The sequence below is a fragment of the Urocitellus parryii genome, chromosome 1 (assembly GCF_045843805.1).
Source record: "Urocitellus parryii isolate mUroPar1 chromosome 1, mUroPar1.hap1, whole genome shotgun sequence".
NCBI classification, from domain to species: Eukaryota; Metazoa; Chordata; class Mammalia; order Rodentia; family Sciuridae; genus Urocitellus; species Urocitellus parryii.
This window is the reverse complement of record NC_135531.1, coordinates 51,661,113-51,680,940: the sequence shown is the minus strand read 5'-3', so window position 1 is coordinate 51,680,940 and position 19,828 is coordinate 51,661,113. Positions and strand designations below refer to the sequence as shown.

The 19,828-nt window shown below is 32.9% G+C and overlaps 1 protein-coding gene across 1 annotated transcript in view; it reads left to right on the top strand.

The window, feature by feature from the left end:
* Adamts6 (ADAM metallopeptidase with thrombospondin type 1 motif 6) overlaps positions 1-19,828 on the top strand; it is a 275,254-nt gene that overhangs the window by 154,655 nt on the left and 100,771 nt on the right. Inside the window, exons 10-11 of the mRNA XM_077795865.1 lie at positions 51-192; positions 14,556-14,663. Coding sequence (XP_077651991.1) covers positions 51-192; positions 14,556-14,663 — 250 coding nt within the window. The remainder of the gene's footprint in view (positions 1-50; positions 193-14,555; positions 14,664-19,828) is intronic.

The window sequence follows — 19,828 nt, the reverse complement described above, 5'->3', positions numbered from 1 at the left end:
GAAATAGTCCACAGAGTACCTAATTTCCTTTGATCCTTTATGTTGAACAGTTCAGGCCGTGGTACTTGCCTTGATAATGAGCCTCCCAAGCGTGACTTTCTTTATCCAGCTGTGGCCCCAGGTCAGGTGTACGATGCTGATGAGCAATGTCGTTTCCAGTATGGAGCAACTTCCCGCCAATGTAAATACGGGGTAAGAGGTCTTAATCCTTATGTTTAGTCATTTATATATGTTCTTTTATGACACAAATGTTTGGATAGCATTATGATGAACATAGTTTGCCTTCAGTAGCATTATTAATTTAAATATGGCTCTTGACACTGTACTTTTTCTGATATCATTTGTATGACATCTGTTTCTAAATTTCATATGAGGGATGTAGGTAGAATTTTTAATAACCTCTAATATACTTGTTCTTTAAATTTACATTGCTAACTTTGTCTTTTGAAATGCTATGATTTTTAAAAGCCCTCCCTACTCCCTTTTTCTGGTACTGTTATGATTGGGCTAAAGGGCATTTTTTCATTGGCTGTGTGCCTTTACTTTAATTCATACTTGCTAGTACTGAGTCATTTCAAGTTGCTTCATCCACTGCCCACATTCCAACACAACAACCAAGCAGGAACAAGATGACATGAGTGCAAATAGTGAAACAAGGAAAATTGCTGTGGAAAAAAATGTAGGCATCATAATTTATTCTTCAAAGTCACACTGTCTATATTACAAAATATATTTAAACTTATTTTTAGATTTCATAGAGAAAGGCTGCAGTGATGAATATAAGGACATGTTCATAGGAGGAACATAGTATAAGCATGTTGAATTAAAAAGAGAGAGAGAGAGAAAGAAAAAAAAGGACTTTAAAATGTCAAAATTTTTTTGCCAGAAAATATTCATAATAAAAAATAAGTTAAAAATGTAGTTCTTATTTCTATGCCTCTTTTTGATTCCTCTTAAAAATAATAACTACAAAAGGAATTAAGTTTTAAAGTAGGTAATACTAAATGCAAAATAATATAGCTATTGTACTGTATCAATTATTCCTTTGGGAATAATTGTATAAAGGAATAATAGTACAAAGGAAAGTGATTACTCTAGATTTTGGCAGCACCTTTGTGTTCTAGGTTTTTGTTTTGTTTTGTTTTGTTTTGTTTTCAGTGCTGGTGATTGAACCCAGGGCCCCTTGCATTTTAGGCAAGCACTTTACCACTGACCCACATCTTCATCTTTTTTGTTTTTTTATTTTGAGTCAGGTTGCCAGGTTGGCCTTGAACTTGTGATCCTCCTGCCTCAGCCTCTTGAGTGACTAGTATTACAGGTGTGTGTCACGATACCAGGCTGTGCTCTAGATTTTTAAAGATTATCTATCTGCTTGTCTAGAAACTTGGGTAAAATTCTGATCTTTCCTGTCTCTTTGACTCTCACTTCTTTGTTAGCAAGTAAAACAGTTAATCTACATTTTAATTTTTCTATTAGAATTTAGGTTTTAACTCTACCTATAACTTTCCACATTAGGAAATGTACAACATCTGTGTATGTGATTTTTCTTTCTTAAATAAATTAATCTAAAAATTGACTTGAGGGGCTGAGGGTAAAGCTCAGTGGTAGAGTGCTTGCATAGCATGAGTAAGGCCCTAGGTTCTATCTCTGGCATTGCCAACGGCCGCACACCCCCAATAAATAAATTTAAAAATTGTTTGGTTTCCTCACTTAAAAATTGTTTGGTTTATCTCATTCATTTCAGTCTGATTTAAAATGAGATAAATAGTAATAATAAAATTGTGTTTTCCTCTTATTGAACTTTCAGATTTTTGTGTGTTTATAAAGACTTCTGTAATAGATATAATAAAATTGGAAAATTTGGTGAAAGACATTAGCATCTTAAAAGCCTATACAATTTATTGTATTTTATTATGACCCTTTTCACTTTGATTTGCATCAAAATGAGTATTTCCCTAGTTTCAAATAGGAAAATACTTATGCCATTAAAAAAAAAGTGCTGTATATTACCAGTGTGGTTTCTGGAGTAATAATAGATTCTTTACAATCACTCATACCTCTTGAACTTGTACCTAAAATAATTGGTTTTACACACTTGATAGCATACAAACTCACACAGGGTTTTATCTGGTGAATCCCTAAGGTTTTAAATAATTCTAAATACTAAATACTGCTTTAAAAATAATAGTAGCTTTGAAAATTGGAGTCCAGTCAAATAGGAAAATCATGCTTCAGATAATAGCTGAAGGGAACAATAAAGTTGACCTGATTTCAATAACTCTGAGTGTAGCATGTTGAGATAAATACTAAACATAATTGCTGTAGACCTGGATGGACAGTGTAGCCTTATCAAGAGGGAGTGGAAGAATCATGAATTCATTCTCTTTCAAAAAGCAGACCTCTAATGATGTAAAGGAAGATTTTAAACAACTATAAAATGGTCCATAACTGCAGCAGTGCCCAACTTCTTATCTCTTCCATTTTGGTCATCAGGAAGTCATTGCTGGGTAGCTGTTGATTACATCTGTAGTTATGAAAAGTTTTATCTGGAGTTTGGTGAATTCTTAGTGGGTTGGATACATTTTTACACATATTAGTTATACTTACAAGTTTACATGAATTTTTTTCTATTTTATTTTACTTGGGGAAATATTTTCCATGGTTATCCTTACTTATCATCTTTTTTTTTCCCAAGTGCTCTTAACTTCCATAGAATAATGATGAAATTGTAATGGCCATAAACACAAAGAACAAAACAGTACAGTACAATATACAGAATAATATAGTTGTATGTGTAGTAATCTAGAAATGATATGTAGTTTCTTATAATCACATAGTTCCTTTTTCTGAGCTACTTCAGACTGCATTGGTAAAAATCATTATTATCCGATAATATTTTGTAGATGGGGAAACTAATCCACGTTAATTACTGAATCCAAGATTTTTAAAAAATGGTCTAAATCTGGCAGTTCTTTTACTACTAGGTGTAATATTTCTGTTAAAAAGTAAAGGTTACAGATGTATTTTGTTTCGGAAGACACTTGTTTAATTTTTGTCTTTTACTAAAAATCTTCTCATGCTCCTCATCTTGTCCCAGTCTCTTTTGGGAGAGAAGAGATCAGGACACCTTCTCTTAACTTATTCTTTAGGATCATAAATTCTCAGGTGTCTGAAACTCCAAGTCTTGTATTTGAGAGAATTTATTTTCTTTTTTCTTACATAAAAAGTTAAGGCTAGGGTTGAGATATAGCTCAGTAGGTACAGTGCTTGCCTCTCATGCACAAAGCCCTAGGTTCTATCCCAAGAACCATCAAAAAAAAAAAAAAATTAGGACTAGCCAGGTGCAGTGGCACAAATCTGTAATCCCAGCAGTTCGAGAAGCTGAGACAGGAGGATGGAGAGTTGAAAGCCAGCCTCAGCAAAAGCGAGGCACTAAGCAACTCAGTGAGACCCTGTCTTTAAATATAATACAAAATAGAGCTGGAGATGTGGCTCAGTGGTCAAGTGCACCTGAGTTCAATCCCTGATACGCCCCCCCACCTAAAAAGCCAACGAAGTTAGGACTTCTTCAAGGCAAGATGCAAGTATAGACAAGTGCATGCAAAGCTCAGCGACCTACTAAATTATCCAGAAATATCTCCTGGCTATGTTAGCAGGTTTCTAAGGGGCCTTGGATGCTTCCTGGAAGAAAATATGCTGCAAATAAAACAGCCGTATTGGTATGTGCAGGAAATGATTTTTTTTGGGGGGCCTATTAGGAACAACCAGCTCTTTCCTATAAAACTCTATTATAGAATCTGTCGTCTCATTTCTCTTCTACTTTCTGTTAGTTTCCTCTTTTTATTAGAAAATGATTATAAAAACTGAATTAACAGAAAGCATGTTGCAGTAATAACAAAAAGTTTAAACTTAGAAATTCAATCATTAGCCTATAAAAAATAGGGACTTTGGGTGATCTTTTGATTGCTTTCCAAAAAGTACAGATTCTTTCAGAGCTGTCCCAGACTTAGCTCTTTATTTCTTTATTCTGTCACTTTAAATCATTTCCAAAACATTGTTTTCAAATACACTTAATGATTTAGTATAAGCTAAGAATATTGAGTACATAATTTACTATTAACCAGCAGGAGATGATTGTTCATCTATATATGGGTTGGAAACAGATAAATTTTATAGACATTATAGCTTTGTTTAATTTATGGGAATTTTTATTATATGTGAGGTTTATCATTGTTTACAGGGACTTGAGTTAGCCCACAATGCATAGTGTGTTGTACATTATTATAACTTACTTTAATGTAGAACTGAATTGTGTTTTATCAATTGACCATATATTCTGAATCATAAATGGGAATACGTTATCTAATATATGCTTTCACAGTGGAGCAGACTCCTTTCTAACAGAATATTTTAAGTAAAAAAAAAAATCTGGAGCTGGGGATGTGACTCAAGCAGTAGCCGGGCGCTGGGTTCAATCCTCAGCACCACATAAAAATAAAATAAAGATGTTGTGTCCACCGAAAACTAAAAAATAAATATTAAAAAATTCTCTCTCTCTCTCTCTCTCTCTCTCTCTCTCTCTCTCTCTCTCTCTCTCTTCTCTCTCTCTCTCTCTCTCTCTCTCTCTCTCTCTCTCTCTCTCTCTCTTCCTCTCCCTCTTTCTTTCTCTCTCTCTCTTAAAAAAAAATCTGTTCACACTGTTCACTATTACCTTTGACCTCAGGTTGGCCATTAGTAGACTTTATTCAGTTTTCTTCACTTTTTCAAGTGAGTAGCAGCCTAGATGTTCTTGTAAACTTCATATAGCAAGAGGGTATGACGAGCATGCACAGTGCCTTTTCTTTTTCTCCACATGGCTGCATACAGTGTATATGTTTCCTCTGTACATCTCTGTCATCCATGATACCATTCTTTTTTATAACTGGTACTGCTTTAGGAGGATCTGAGTCTTCTGTACTTAGGGGAGCATGTTAAGATATTCCAATATCATCCTACACTTTCAACTTCAAATACAGTTTCTCTTCAGACAGGCCTTCTTTGTTTTTTATTGGTTCTTTTTAGTTAAACATGACAGTAGAATCCATTTTGTTATATTATACAAGCATGGAATATGTTATTTTAATTAGGACCCCATTTTTGTGGGTGTACATGATGATGGAATTTGTGTAGGTATTTACATACATGTACATAGGAAAATTATGTTAGATTTATTCTACTGTCTTTACTATCCCTATCCCTCCTTCCTTCCCATAATTTCCTTTTGTCTAATCTATTCAGCTTCTCTCCTCTCCCCCCCTCCCACATTGTGGTTTAGCTTCCCCATATCAGCAAAAACATTCAACCTTTGATTTTGGGGGGATAGGCTTATTTCACTTAGCATGATAGGTTACAGATCCATCCATTTACTGGCAAATGTCATAAAGTCATTTTTCTTTATGTCTGAGTAATATTCCATTGTGTAAATATACCATACTTTCTTTATCCATTCATGTGTTGAAGGACACCTAGGTTGGCTCCATAGCTTAGCTATTGTGAATTGTGCTGCTATATATTCTTTCTTATCATTCTGTATAAAAAGCTTCTCCCAGTTACTCTTTTATATTATACAATTCATTTTGTATGTAGCACTTATTAAAATCTGTATTCATTTTGCTTATTTGATTATTTGTTTGTCTTTTTGCAGTGCTGGATATTTATTGTTAATTACTTAAATGTGATGTTCTAGATGAAGTCTTCCCTGACATCCTAACCTAAAACAGTTAAATTTGTACACATACATACACAACTCCTATGATTTTCCTTGCTTTAGTTTTTATATCAACATTTATCTCTTTCTAACATATATTTTCCCAACTACAATCTATTTTCTTTGAGAGCAGAGAAAAGTTTGTTACATTTACTGATGAATTCCCCAGCACCAGAACAGTTTCCTGGTTCATGGTAGGGGCTCAGTAAATATTTGAATGATTGAACTGATAATTGCAATGAAGATGCAGTTTCCTTGAGAAAAGGGATTCTACCTGACTTGTTCATGCTATTTGTATAGTGAGTAGCTCAATGCCTGGCTTATACAGGAGCTCAGTAAATGTGTGTTGAATAGATGAGTGAGAAGAGTTATCTGACCAAGAAGAGACAGTGGAGAGAAGATCTTTGTGAAGAGCCTGAGGCTGTGTTTGAAAAGCACAGAGAAGGCTAAAAGGTTAATGCTCTTAAACAAACACCCCATAAATGAGTAAAGAAGTAGGAGCCAAATCTGATTGCCCCTTATAGGCCATGTGAAGAATTCTTGATTTAGGGCAGAGCTGTACCTGGGTGGTAGAGTGCTTGCCTAACACACATACATGCATACACACACACACACACACACACACGTATATTTTATATAACTATATCTATCTCTATGTATGTTTTTGAATTCTAGCTTTTTATCTGAAAGAGGAATGAGAAACTATTGGAGTGTTTTTAATGAAATAGAACAGAAAACATTATTGATATGCAGAAAATTATAGGATTATTAGGATACATTTTATTTTAGAAACAAATATAATGCTGTAATTTGAAAAAGAAACATTAGAAAATTAAAAGCTTTTGTAAAATTATCAATATCCTCCTCCCTTCCTCCCCTCCCCCACAGGGCTGGGAATTGAACCTAGGCCTTGTGCATGCTGGCAAGTGTCCTATCACTGAACTACATCCTCAGTCTCCTCCCTTTATTTTCTCTCCATCCCAACACACCCTATACAGAGAACTACAGTAGCTCTGCTACAGATAATACCCTGTGTAGCAATGCCCTTATGTTTCTAGGTAAATACAAATTCCTTCTTTTTAAGCTAGAGTGTTCTGCTTCATAACTCTGAGATGAGGTGAATTGGAGTTTGTGTGTAGATGCTTTGTGGGCTCCATAATTTTGACTTTGGAATTGCAAAATCCCAGTGTATTAGAAACATAAAAGAACATATAAAGGGAAAGTATGATATAACTTTGGAAACTTTAAGACTTCTGATTAATTTTGAATCTTTCAAGGAGAAATATATTTGTGGCAAGTATTTTTTTTCTTTAATAATCTCCAAAGGATTTGGTACCATATTTGTTCCATACTTTAAGTGATGAGAGATTTTTTTAGAACCTAATCTTGGAAATGAAAGATCAAAGAAATATATTTGGATTTATTTATTGTAATAAATATAGCTATATAGTTTGTATTTAGTCAAATCTACTGAAATCTGCACATTTTTTCACCTATAGAAATCTATCAAGTAGACCAATTTCTTATAAAACAATTATCAGATAATCATAAAATTAAAATATAGGATAGTATGGATTATTTTATCACATTAATAACTATAATGATGTTGCCACCAGGCCATGTCCACCTAATTGTAGCTCAGGGTAGTGAGTTCTCTATTTGGGGTTTCCTTCCTCTGGACAATACTTCATAAAGACTGATACATTTTGCCTTTCAGGCTCTCGTTTTTATGTTTCCATGATTATTCACTTTTATTATTCTATCACCACCAGTTGACTAAATTTTAAGTCATTATTGCTTTATCATTAGGAATTATTCATATAATTGTATGTTGGCTTCATTAATCTTGATAGGATATTGTTGGCTAACTACACAATTTTTTAAAGAGATACAGATAATTTGGAGGATGCCATTAGTGAAATGCTAAATAGTATTAAAGGGAAGTTTGATGAAGGCAAGTTTGAATAGTCTATAAAAACAAACATATACACACAAAATTAAATGCTAGCCTCAAACCCATTTTCAGGTTTTGAAATACTTGTTATAGTTTGAATGCTGGTAACATGTTATCCCCCTTCCCTACAAAGAGTATTTAAAACCCCTAAATAATCTTTAATTTTTACAACTAGATGATTGTAGATTAGTTATTAGAAGGAATTTCAAGTTACTAAATATTGGAGTGTTGAACTTAGATTGTAGAATCACTTTTCTTGAGGATTTTAAGGTATGCAGTGTGGTTTGATTTGGACTTAGGGAACAGAAGATATAGAACCACAATATTCTTTTGAAATCGAAACATATATGTTTATTAGGCATGTATATGACAAGAACTGGTTGCATTTTCATTTTTCCTAATTTCCCAACCTAAGTAATAGTTCTAGAATCACTTACATGCTTAAAGATCAGTAGTTTTTATCCTGGGTTTGCTTCTTAAAGGTTTTATTTCTTTTTTTAACCATTTAATAATCTTTTTAATTCTTTCAAATTTGTGATGTATTTATTTAATCAGAATTTTTAAATTAAGTGTTTTGGTGTTTTTTTTGTTTGTTTTGTTTTGGTTTTGGTTGGTAATTTTCCTTTTTCGAATATCTTACATTTAAATCATCTACATAATATTTAAGGCAGAAATAAGGGTACAAGTACCCTCTTTCTTTAGATGGCAGCTAAGCACCTGGAACCAGGCCATAGGGTCACCATGTGTTCTTTTTTAGTTTTCCTTTGTGTGATCAATGATAAGTAACCTTTCTAATCACTGATGGTCCTTTGTGACCTCTTTAGGACTCTGTTCTCCCCCTTGACCATTAGGATCCTTTATTGCAAACAGCTGTTAGAGATGTTCCTGATAGGGTAATGAAGACAAAGAGAAAGTTTTATACTCACAGTCAAGGATCCAAGATGGCATAAGGATTGAGTTTCCCAAGGACAAAAGGTTTATACATGTTTCTTTTACATATTTTACAGTTGTTTAAAATTAAAGACAAAAACATAGACAAAAGCCATCTTGCAATAAATATACCATTTTCTCTTTACACATTGCTTTACTTAATGATATAATCATTGTAAAACGATTTTTATTCTTTTATGATGTTTCGCCCCTCTTGTGTGAACTGCTAATTTTAATTTTCCCTAGGTAAATCATATGGGTTCTTGTCTCATTTTTTAGAGTTTGTTTTAACACATATAATTACTTGAAATGTATGAAGACATTGGAAAAATTAATCCTAATTTCTTTGATTGTACTGAAATGGTCTTTGTAAAGTAATCAATCATTTAGTATTGATCAAAGTGGCCCTAGTTCAGAGGAGTTATTTCTGTATAACAGATACATTATTTTATATTGGATCATCATTATAAACTCCATTCTCTAAACTTATTCTTATTTATATTGGTATTTTAATTATTGTCAATGTTTGCAAATATTGTCATTCACCTAACAAATCAGACTAGAAACTCTGGGAGTTGCTATTAAAATGTTGACTAGGTAGAAAAAATGTTAAATTTTTTGTTTCTTGAATAGCCACAGAATATTTTTGTGGATTATGTTAACAGTACCTTTTTAAAATCCAAAGACAAGTGATGACGTTACATTCAAAAGTTCAAATATAATGTTAAAGTTGATGCCTAACCTCATGTAATATGCAAATAAGTGATGAATTATAAATAATCATCATAATTTGAAGCTATAATCCTTTAAAATAAAGGAAAAGGACAGGAGATATTATAAATATTTAGTGATTATTTTATATTATATTAGAATACAAGTAAAGCTTTATTAATCAGTTTTGACCAGTAATTTTATTCAATCTAATATGTATAAAAGGCATGGGAAAGGAGCTTAGTTGTGAGGAGAATCTTACCCAGAGCTCATATCAAAGCTGGATCAAATCTAGTTTTAGTTGAAATTGAAGCAAATTGTTAATTTTTCCTGAAACTATGTTAGTTTCTCATAATTTCCAAAAGTTTTATAAAGTGGACCTCTTGAATGGAGGAGTCATCCTCTGTTGGAAACCATAACATGGGGGGGTGATAATTAAATGAGACAAAAATATGAATATACCTTGTATAGTAGTTAACAGCATACCCTGAAAAAGTATTACTTCCTTTATTTTCTTCCTGCCTACAAAATCCCTGCCAGGTGGTCATGAAGTGCTAGAAAATCTCCACCGATAAGGATTCCGCATTAGTTCATCATTGTTCATCTCTGACTTTTGGAAGATTATTCTGAATATTGAACTGAAATCTGCTCCCCTGACTTCTAGGCTGATGTGTACGTTTTTACAATCATGTATAAAATTGACTTTCTTAAAGTCTGAGAAAAGAGTTCCAGGTTCAAAAATATGACAAACAGTAAACGCAATCATTCCTTCAGGCACAAAAACAAATATGCTAGATAAAATAACACTAACAAACATAATTAAATTCAATCCATTTAACTACAGGATGAACAATTGACAAATTGACAAAATGAAGCCAAGATACATAAGTCTCACTTTTTTTGTATGTGGTTATTTTCTAGTACATTAATGATTTGGAATTATCAAACAAGCATTCTCACAACTTAAGAGAAAGACCATAGCAATATATAGACTCAGAAGATAATTTAAATTTTTTGTTTGTTTGTTTTCTCCTTTCTTTATTGAACAAAGTAGATGGCTTAATGGTGCCATTTCTAAAATGCCCAGCTCCCTGTCAGAGACATGAGGACAGGTGCAGACACTGTGAAAAGACATCACTTTTGTGTTATTTTTTAAAAGTTGATTGAACTGTGCAGATACATTAATGGGGAAAAATGACTCCCATAAGAAATGGAGCCCTAGGATTGTGCCTCACATAAGAACAAAAGAAAAGACTTTGTACAGACAATATAGTACTGACCAAATAAGTCAACATGAAAACCTTGGGATATATGATATAAGCAAATGTATGTGACTATACTTCTACAGAAGATGCTGAAGTAATAATAAAAAATTTTTCACTGAAGATAAGCTGGAATAAAAAATAATAAATGAGGAAACAATCTATCATGAAATTGACAATTAATGCCCAAGATTAAAAAAAAATTTTGAAAAAAAGAATAAGAGCCAAGGTGGCTAAAATGAGAAGGTAAAAAAGGTCCAAAATTAGCTGAATAGGAGCTTCAAAATAAAAACAAAAACAAAGAAAGAATGGAAAGTCTAGGAAAGAGATGCATTAAAAAAAATCAGAGACAAAGGAAAATACAAATCTTCATAGCATGAGTCCAAGTAGATTAAAACAAAATACTTAGATATGTGGCGAAATAGCACAAAAGGAATTCTTGAAAGCACCTGGAAAGACTCCTACAAAAGACAGCTGCTAGACTAACAGGTCTGGCCCCTGTGGAGGTCAGATGACAATGGACTTAATACTTTTAAAGGCTGAGGTAAGAATAATGTTACCCTGGAATTGGATATTCAATTAAAATATTGTCCAAATGAAGATAAATAAATATACTTTCAGAAAAATAAGAAAAATATCCCTTGCTAAAATATTATAAAGACTGTATGTCAAGAAGAAATTGTTTTCAGAAGATAATTGTAGGCATTAAAAAACAATTTTTATTAAAGGCATTGGTAGACACAGATGTATCTAAATAAACATTGGCTAACAAGTCTTGGACAAGTGGGTGGTTCACAAACTTTTAGGTTTTTATAGACAAGGAAAATTTCTCTAAAAAAACTGGCACACCAAAATGGGGATACCAACTTTTAATTTTGCCAAAAAGGAACATTTTATAAAGGCTGTCCTAAGGAAACAGACCGTGTCCTCAGCAATCTTACTTACAATCTACTGTAATATCTAAAGAGTAAAATGAATAAAACTTCATTAAAGCCCATTAGAATAAAAAAATTAGTGTCATGAAATATAAGGATTATATTGATATCATTCTTCTAATTTTGTCATAGAAATTAAAAAATTTATCATAAAGCAAACCAATCCATGGTTACATGTCTGGACTATACCCTCTCTAACTTTTCTCCCTGGTTCCTATGAATTTTAAGTGGTAGTATTTTTTCATAACATTAATGTAGTGATGGGTGCATAGTAGATTCTCAATAAATATTCTTAAATGAAAGGGGCAAATTGCTATTACTTTTGCATTATCAGGCAACCCTCCTAAGTGGTTAGAAGTTGACTCTATGATATTAAGATTCCATTTTGAATTTCCACTGCCACATAACAAAAATGACTCAGTGGAGCTGTTGATAACTCCTCTGTCCTTCCTTAACCCATCATCATGCCCCATAGAATTGAAAATTTGTAACAATGTGTTAAACTCAAAGGTCACCACAGTACCAAATTTCCCCTAGAGAGTCTTCCCAAAATACAGTTTAGAATTATAAAGGGGACCCTAACACACAATGATTTTTTAGTTCATAAAGGTCATGAAATTAGTCTTAATCTTATCTCTTTCTGTCAGGAATCACAAATATGTGAAAGAAAACTATGTTTTAAAGCTAAACCGAAGGCAGTGAGTAAAAAAAAAAAAAAAAAGAAAATATCATTATTTCCTACTATCTATCCTCACCTCTGCATTTTATTTAGGGAAATTGATCTACCTGTGACTTTGGTTTTTATAAATATTTTCCAAGAGGCAAAAAATTTCAACTTGCATTTAACTATTAGAACTTGGAACTTGTATCAAGGTGCTTATTCAGCAACTTACATGCAAGTGAAAAGAAATTGATCTATGTAAATATATCATGTACATTCCAGAATTCAGCAGTTTAGAGGAAGAAGGACATTCTGAAAGTGTGAAGTTGCTTTTTATTGTTCAAGAGAGCATCATTTGTTGCTTTTCTTTTTTCTAAATGTGGAAATCTTCCTAAATTGAATATCAAAATCTTTCTTACTGAAGCTGAGATTCCAGTTGTGAGAACTATTTGAAAACTCTTTAGCTCCTTCTCTGTGACTAGTTTAACATCTTGAGTTAGACTTCCAGTGCTATGCTTTATTTAGTGATCTATAAGAAGTTAATGCTCTAGCAAAATTCCAACCTTCAGGAACTCACAAAGGTAACAAACTTCTGTTGGACTACTTCAAAAGGCATCATTCTCTTAGCATTAAGAGGGCTTTTTCCTGAATCTCGAAATTTAGGTTTTGAAAAAAATTTCTAAAGCACTTGCCATTTTGGGTAGAGATTTCCAAGATACTTTTGAAAACTAAATTGTATGTTTTTTGAGAGATGCTGTGAGTATAGTCCTTTTCAATAATAGAATTTTCATTGCCTAATTCTGTGTAAAATAACCTTTAGATTTCTTTTACTTTGTCAAAGTAAGATTTAGGCCAAATAAGGATCATAAGAGATCAGAAGTCTTGTTTAGAATCAAATTTATGGATGAAACAATTTCATGATCTCTATATGTATTCTGTTCTATTAATGCTTCTCTGTTTTTGTGAATTCATTGTTTTTTGAATTTGGATAAACTTTTGCTACTTGGGGCAGTATTTTAAAGCCACTTAAATATTACTCCTATTGCTTTTTAAATATTAACTAAATATATTTAGGAACATAAAACTGTGTTCTTAAAATTGTGTTTTGAGAGTTAAAAAGAGTTAAAAATGAGCAAAAGGATTACATATTCCTTATTAATTTATCTCTGTATCCAGATTATCATATTTTTATTGCAAACACACATTATACTACATAGTTCTAGTTTAGATTAAAAACTTGTTGGGCTGGGGATGTGGCTCAAGTGGTATCGCGCTCGCCTGGCATGCGTGCGGCCCGAATTCGATCCTCAGCACCACATACAAACAAAAGATGTTGTGTCCGCCGAAAACTAAAAAAAAAAATAAATAAACATTAAAAAATTCTCTCTCTGGAAAAAAAAAATTTTGTTATATCAGCAGTGATGCTACTTGATGATTATATATAAAAGAAACTGAAATTTTTTAGTATTTTCTTCTAAAACAATCTGGTTTGAGCTGTTAGTTAAAACGCTTACTCAGGGATAATGTTTATATGCTTATTTTAGAATCTGATAAATCAACATAGCACAAACAAAATGAAGCATTTTTTAAATGTATAAGGACACAATGCCTTTATTTTTATTTATTTATTTTTATGTGGTGCATAGGATCGAACCCAGTGCCTCATCTGCACTAAGTACTCTCTTACTAAGCCACAACCCCAGCCACCAAATGAAGTATTTAATATTGATAATGTTAGAACAGGTATTGTAAATCTATACTGAGGTAATGAGAAGATAAATCATAATAAATTAGATCTGATAGCATCAAGGGGGAACCTGTATACTTCAAGGGAGTTTTCTGAAAAATATTACGAGTTCGATTTTAATGAGACTTTGGGGGAATTGACCTTCTTAGCAGTCCCAATTGGTTCCTAAAACTTAGGAACAAATGCTCTCTTCATAGAAAATTCTGACAGCTTCAAGTAGCATCTGAAACATGCTATAAATGGCAGCATTTGTTCAAAACCAGGTATTCTTTTCATGGAGGTAGACGACATTGACAGACTTTCCTCTCTTTATTATTATGAGTCTTCTGTATTAATGAAATTGTTGTGCATGTTGTGAAAAGATCCTAATCAGTGTTAAAAGCTAAGATATAATTTATCCACTAAAATGAGAATTATAAAGACAAATGTTTAAGTGATTCTATGAAAAGGGTAACCCATCTTATATAAGAGCCTATCTCTGATACTACGACAGCAGCAAGAGACCTAGGTTCTCTTTTCTATAAATCTGAATGTGAGTGTGTTTTATGGAACAATTGGCCACAATTTTAATCTCTATTTCTGATCAACTTGCTTTGCCTTCTTTCCTAGGAAGTGTGTAGAGAGCTCTGGTGCCTCAGCAAAAGCAACCGCTGTGTCACCAACAGTATTCCAGCAGCTGAGGGGACACTCTGTCAAACGGGGAATATTGAAAAGGGGGTAAGCTTAAGTGATTTTCTAGCTGTTTCATATGTAGATTATTAGCTGATAAATTTTGATGATAATAATCAATCATTAGAAAATCTTGTAATTTAAAATGCACTTTAAAATATTAAATTCTTAGCTCAGTTAATTGATATCAGCAAATATGCATCCTTTAGGAATTGCAATGTGTAACTATTTTCTGTGTCAGTTTTACCTGTTTGAGTTCTATTTGTGTCAAAAAAAATCTTATATAATTTTTTCTGGTAAATAATTTCTAGGAAAAAATCACATGACCCCAAAATAGACTTCATAGACTAATTAAAGTCACTTTTACATTGCAGTATAAGCAAAGGGACTTAGTCAAATAATTTATTGAGTATAGAAATCAGAGCTAAATAATTTTAGTTCCATCAGTTTAATTTTTTAAATGTCATTAAGAATTGTTCAAATAGACAAGAATAGTTGTATGCTACTCCTGAAATTCTTAGAAATTGTTATGTATGTGAATTCTAGAATTTATTGCTATGGACTGAATTTACAATAATAACTACTACTTGTCATCTGTTCTCAGTTCTGAATTCTTGCATGTTAGCTGGGCTACTTTCAACAAAGGTTACACTGAATTTCAGCTTGCAATGGGATGTTTAAATAAAAAGAATGAAAGCTTTTGGGCAGCTGTCACAGTGTATTAATTCTTGTTGATGGCTTCATTCAGGACCCATGACCTAGTGCCATGGTGATGGCTTTTCCATTGCTGGGTTTGGAAATGTTGGTAAATTATGCTAAATATATGAATTGATAGGGTCATTTAAAAAGGATTATGGGTTTTTTTTCAGAATTTGTAAGTAGCCAATAAAAATACAGAGACCTTCCCACACTACCAAAAATTTCTTCTTCTTTTTTTTTTTTCACTGAAGTAATAGAAAATATTAGGAACTGCTTTCTTAAAACAACAGTCTAGGTTTATTTTGGAACCAACAATTCTTGTCAATGACAAGTAGCAATTTATATCAATCTGTACTTAGAAGAAATACTCAATTGTAAAGGGGCAATCACACATTGAGAATATGTTTGTCTGTCATTGATAATTATTCTAGTGACTAGTCCCTGGGTTATAGTTTCTATTCACCTAGAATGATACTATCACTATCACTATATGCTTCCAATTTTGATGTATTTCCAAAGCATAAAGAATTTTTGCTTTTAAACACTTCAAAGCCCTTCTAGAAGCATTCTATATATTATATAATCACTTCAGTAATTAAACCATAAATAGTGGCTATTTGGAACACAAGATTCAACCTCCACATTTATATTGAAAACACATACTTAATGACTTGTTTGTGCTTAATAGAAGGGCCCTTAAATCTCAGACCTTACAGCTATCTGCATATATATGAAAAAGTTGGCATATTTCTTAGAAATTATGATTTTGAGGAATACTTACCTCAACTAATATTAAAGCTAACAGTATTGAATTTAAATTTAGAAAATCAAATGAGGGGAAATTTAATTTACCCTGTCTTTGCCTCTAATTTTACTTTATTTTCCAGTGAGAAATTTTGCATAGGAAAAAGTTATTTTTTGTTGTCACAGGAATAAAGTGGTTCACTAAGCCTGAGATAGGTGGTGACATGTTTATTGTTGTTGAATGCAGAAATTTAATTTACTCTGTCACTCCTAACATACCTCCAAAGAACAACTTGGGCTCCCTAAAAAACTACTTGAGGACCTTGAAGGTTTGTGTGTCAAAGCATCTTTTTTTTTTTTTTGTATCAGATTTTGATCCAGGGGCACTTAACCACTGAGCCACATTCCTAGCCCTTTTTTATATTTTATTTAGAGACAGGATCTTGCTAAACTGCTCAGAGAAATGCATCATTTTTACTCACAACCCAACACTGTACTATTATAAGGTCAATACGTTGGACATCACCATCTAAAATTAATCTACAAAACAAATCTGGGTCATTCTTCCCAAAACATGCAGGTAGGCAGTTTTAGGAATGATAGGAACAAGTCTTAGAATAAAGGAACCTATGGGAAAAAAATACAAACATAGATTCCTAGAAAGAATAGAGGAAAAAGAAGACCCTCAAAGCATCCATAAAAACTGAATTTATGCCGGACGTATGCCTGTGATCTCAGCAGCTCGGGAAGCTGAGACAGCAGGAACGGGGTTCAAAGCCAACTTCAGCAAAAACGAGGTGCTAAGCAACTCAGTAGACCCTGTCTCTAAATAAAATACAAAATAGGGCTGGGATGGGGCTCGATGGTTGATTGCCCCTGAGTTCAATTCCTGGTACAAAAATAAAACAAAAGAGAACAAAACATTGAAAAACTAAATTTTTGAAGGGCTTTCAGAGAACTGAATCTATCTATATTAATAAAAAGAACTAGACATATGAGCTGAACTTTTATTTTTATTAACTGAATTTACTGTTATTTTCTATATGAATTTTTATTGTTTAGTTCTTATTATATCTTTTCTTAAGAGAAAGAAGCATGTTTATTGTTGCTGAATGCAGATTTTACACTTATTACTATGAAGTTAAACCAGAATTTAGAATTTTGACTTAAACACATGAGAAGAGCTAGTGACACGATCAAACTGGAATTTTCAATTGATTTGATCAACTCTTGTGTGGTTAATCTGTGAACCTGTCATCTAAAAATAGTTAGCATTCCCAGTAACAATAATGGCAATTGTAATAAATATTTTTAAAGTACTTACACTATGCCAGACACATATCACTAGGTGCTTCACAACCATTTATCTGTTTAAGGTTAACAAAAATCCTATAAGTTAGGTACTGTTTTAACTCTGTTTTACAGATGAGAAAAGTAAGACTTGAGAGTCCAAATTATATTACTATTTACCAGCATAGCTGAGATTCCAGCCCAGGTTTTCTGATTTGGGAGTTAAAATCTTTCCCCCCTCTATACTGCCTCTAATTTTACTTTGTCTTCCAGTGAGAAATTTTGCATAGGAAAGTTATTTTTTGTTGTCACAGGAATAAAGTGGTTCACTAAGTCTGAGATAGGTGGTGACAGTATATTTTTATCCTTTAATACTAAATGGATTTTTAATTTTTCTACTGGTAACAGTTTCTTAACTGAGTAGGCACAATAAAAAGGCAGTATGGGTAAAACATTGAGCTAAAAATATATGATTGTGTGACAATTGGAAAAATAGTGGAATCTTTAAAATAAGAGAAAATTGATTTCAATATATTTTATAGTGATATTATGAAGATGGATTGAGATAATATATCAATGAGCTTTTTGTGATTTTCCTTTGAGGGAAGATGGTATCTATTGCTAAATTATCATCATACTTTTCATTATAATTTGCTAACCTTAAATGATGATGGGCAGACAATTCTGTGCCAGACCTTCTCAACTAGTAGCAATGAGCATCAGAGTATAAGGATTAGTTTATCTCTCAGAGACATAAATGGAATATCTACAGCCTCTGATCTTAACTGAGTTTCAAAACTGCTTTCTTTAGAAGAGACGAGAAAGAACCTACTCCCTGTCTAGCCAGAAGAATAAAACCAAAGTTGCTCATAGTTTTCTGAATAAATCTTCTTAAAAAAGGAGGGGGTAGAAATATTGCTTGAGTGATAGCATAGACATATCCAGAGGAGTGGATGCATGATGATCTCGTCAAATTCTGGCTGCAAAAATATGGGATCCCTGCCCGGGGGCGCAGTTCCACAAATGTTCCATGTAAGTATGGGAACTGTTCCATGCACATTTAGCAGATGGAGTAAGAAATATGGCCAAAAAATTAAAAACTGATCTTTGCGTGAGTCCTGGGGGGTCTGACATCGCTATTACAGCCATTGGATGTTTGCCTGAATAAGCCATTCAAGGATTGAATAAGAACCATATGGTCTGAATGGATGTGCTCAGGGACAGTAGCATTAACCAAAGGAGGAAATTTGATGAGCCCAGACGGTGCGCTGGTACTGTGTGTCCATGGGTCAGTCTCCTACAAATCAATCAATATAACTTTCAGCCAGAGAACTTTTCTTGGGTATAGCATCAGTAATAGCCCTTGGACAGGAATCAGAGGGATGCCATATTTGATGAAATAGTAAATAAGGATTTAGATTGTAAAAACTTCAGTAGTAGTGTTGGCATTGTTACCAAACAGGATATTAAGGATAATCAAAGCCCAATCCTTGTAATCCCTGCTGGTGACCACAAAGAAGATTTCAAATACTTGGTTTATTGCCAAAAGATAGATTTAATGATTCTATAAGACCCAATTAGAGATATAGCCCAGCATTTGGGCTTACATATAAGTGACATTGATTCCTAATATCTTTGCATGGGTAACATAGGGGTGGATTAGAATGGGATTATTACATGGGCTTCTAAAGCACTAGATATAAAATAGCACATTTGTAGTCTTAGACCTTAATTCACTTAGAGTAGAATATAATATGTTTTGACTGGACGCCTAACTATAAACACAGGAAGTTAAGAAAGAGTAGCTCTTCCATTTGCTTTATAAATTTAAATAGTATGGGATGACAAGTTCTGATTTAGAATTTGGGCTGAATTGTAGCTTGAACATTCCCACACCTGCATAATGGAAAGATAAGGCTTTTAATAGTGTAGTGCTCCAGCCCTCAGCACTCTGACTTGGAAAGAATGTTCTGTATTGAATCACCAATATCATTTCCTTTAAAACCTTAGGATTTCCTTAGAGGTCTCTCATTCCAGATGCTGACTGGACCCAGTTCTGGCTATTATAAGATATACCTTAATCACCTCCTAAAATGGTTCCAGTTTTAAAAAGTTATTTAAAAATACTATGTATACCTTAAATTTCTTTTGTAAAATTCTGACCAATTCTCAAAGGTAGATGGTTAAATTTATAATATATCTTGCTTAAAGTCAGTTTTTTTGTATAGCTCATGAAATTTAGTAACCCAATAGCAAGAGATGTTGTTTAGTAATGAAAGTTGTTTCTTAAGAAGCTTTTCAAAGCTTCAGTGGAATGTGCTATTTTTCTAGATAGTGTTTAAAACACATTTATTTAATTTAGATGGAATGTGAAAAGTAAGGATAAACAACATGAGATTTTATTCTTGGAATGCATTAGTTTCATTTCTTTCACCTTTGTGAATTTGGTTAAACACACCTGAATTAGCAGAGGAAGGCCA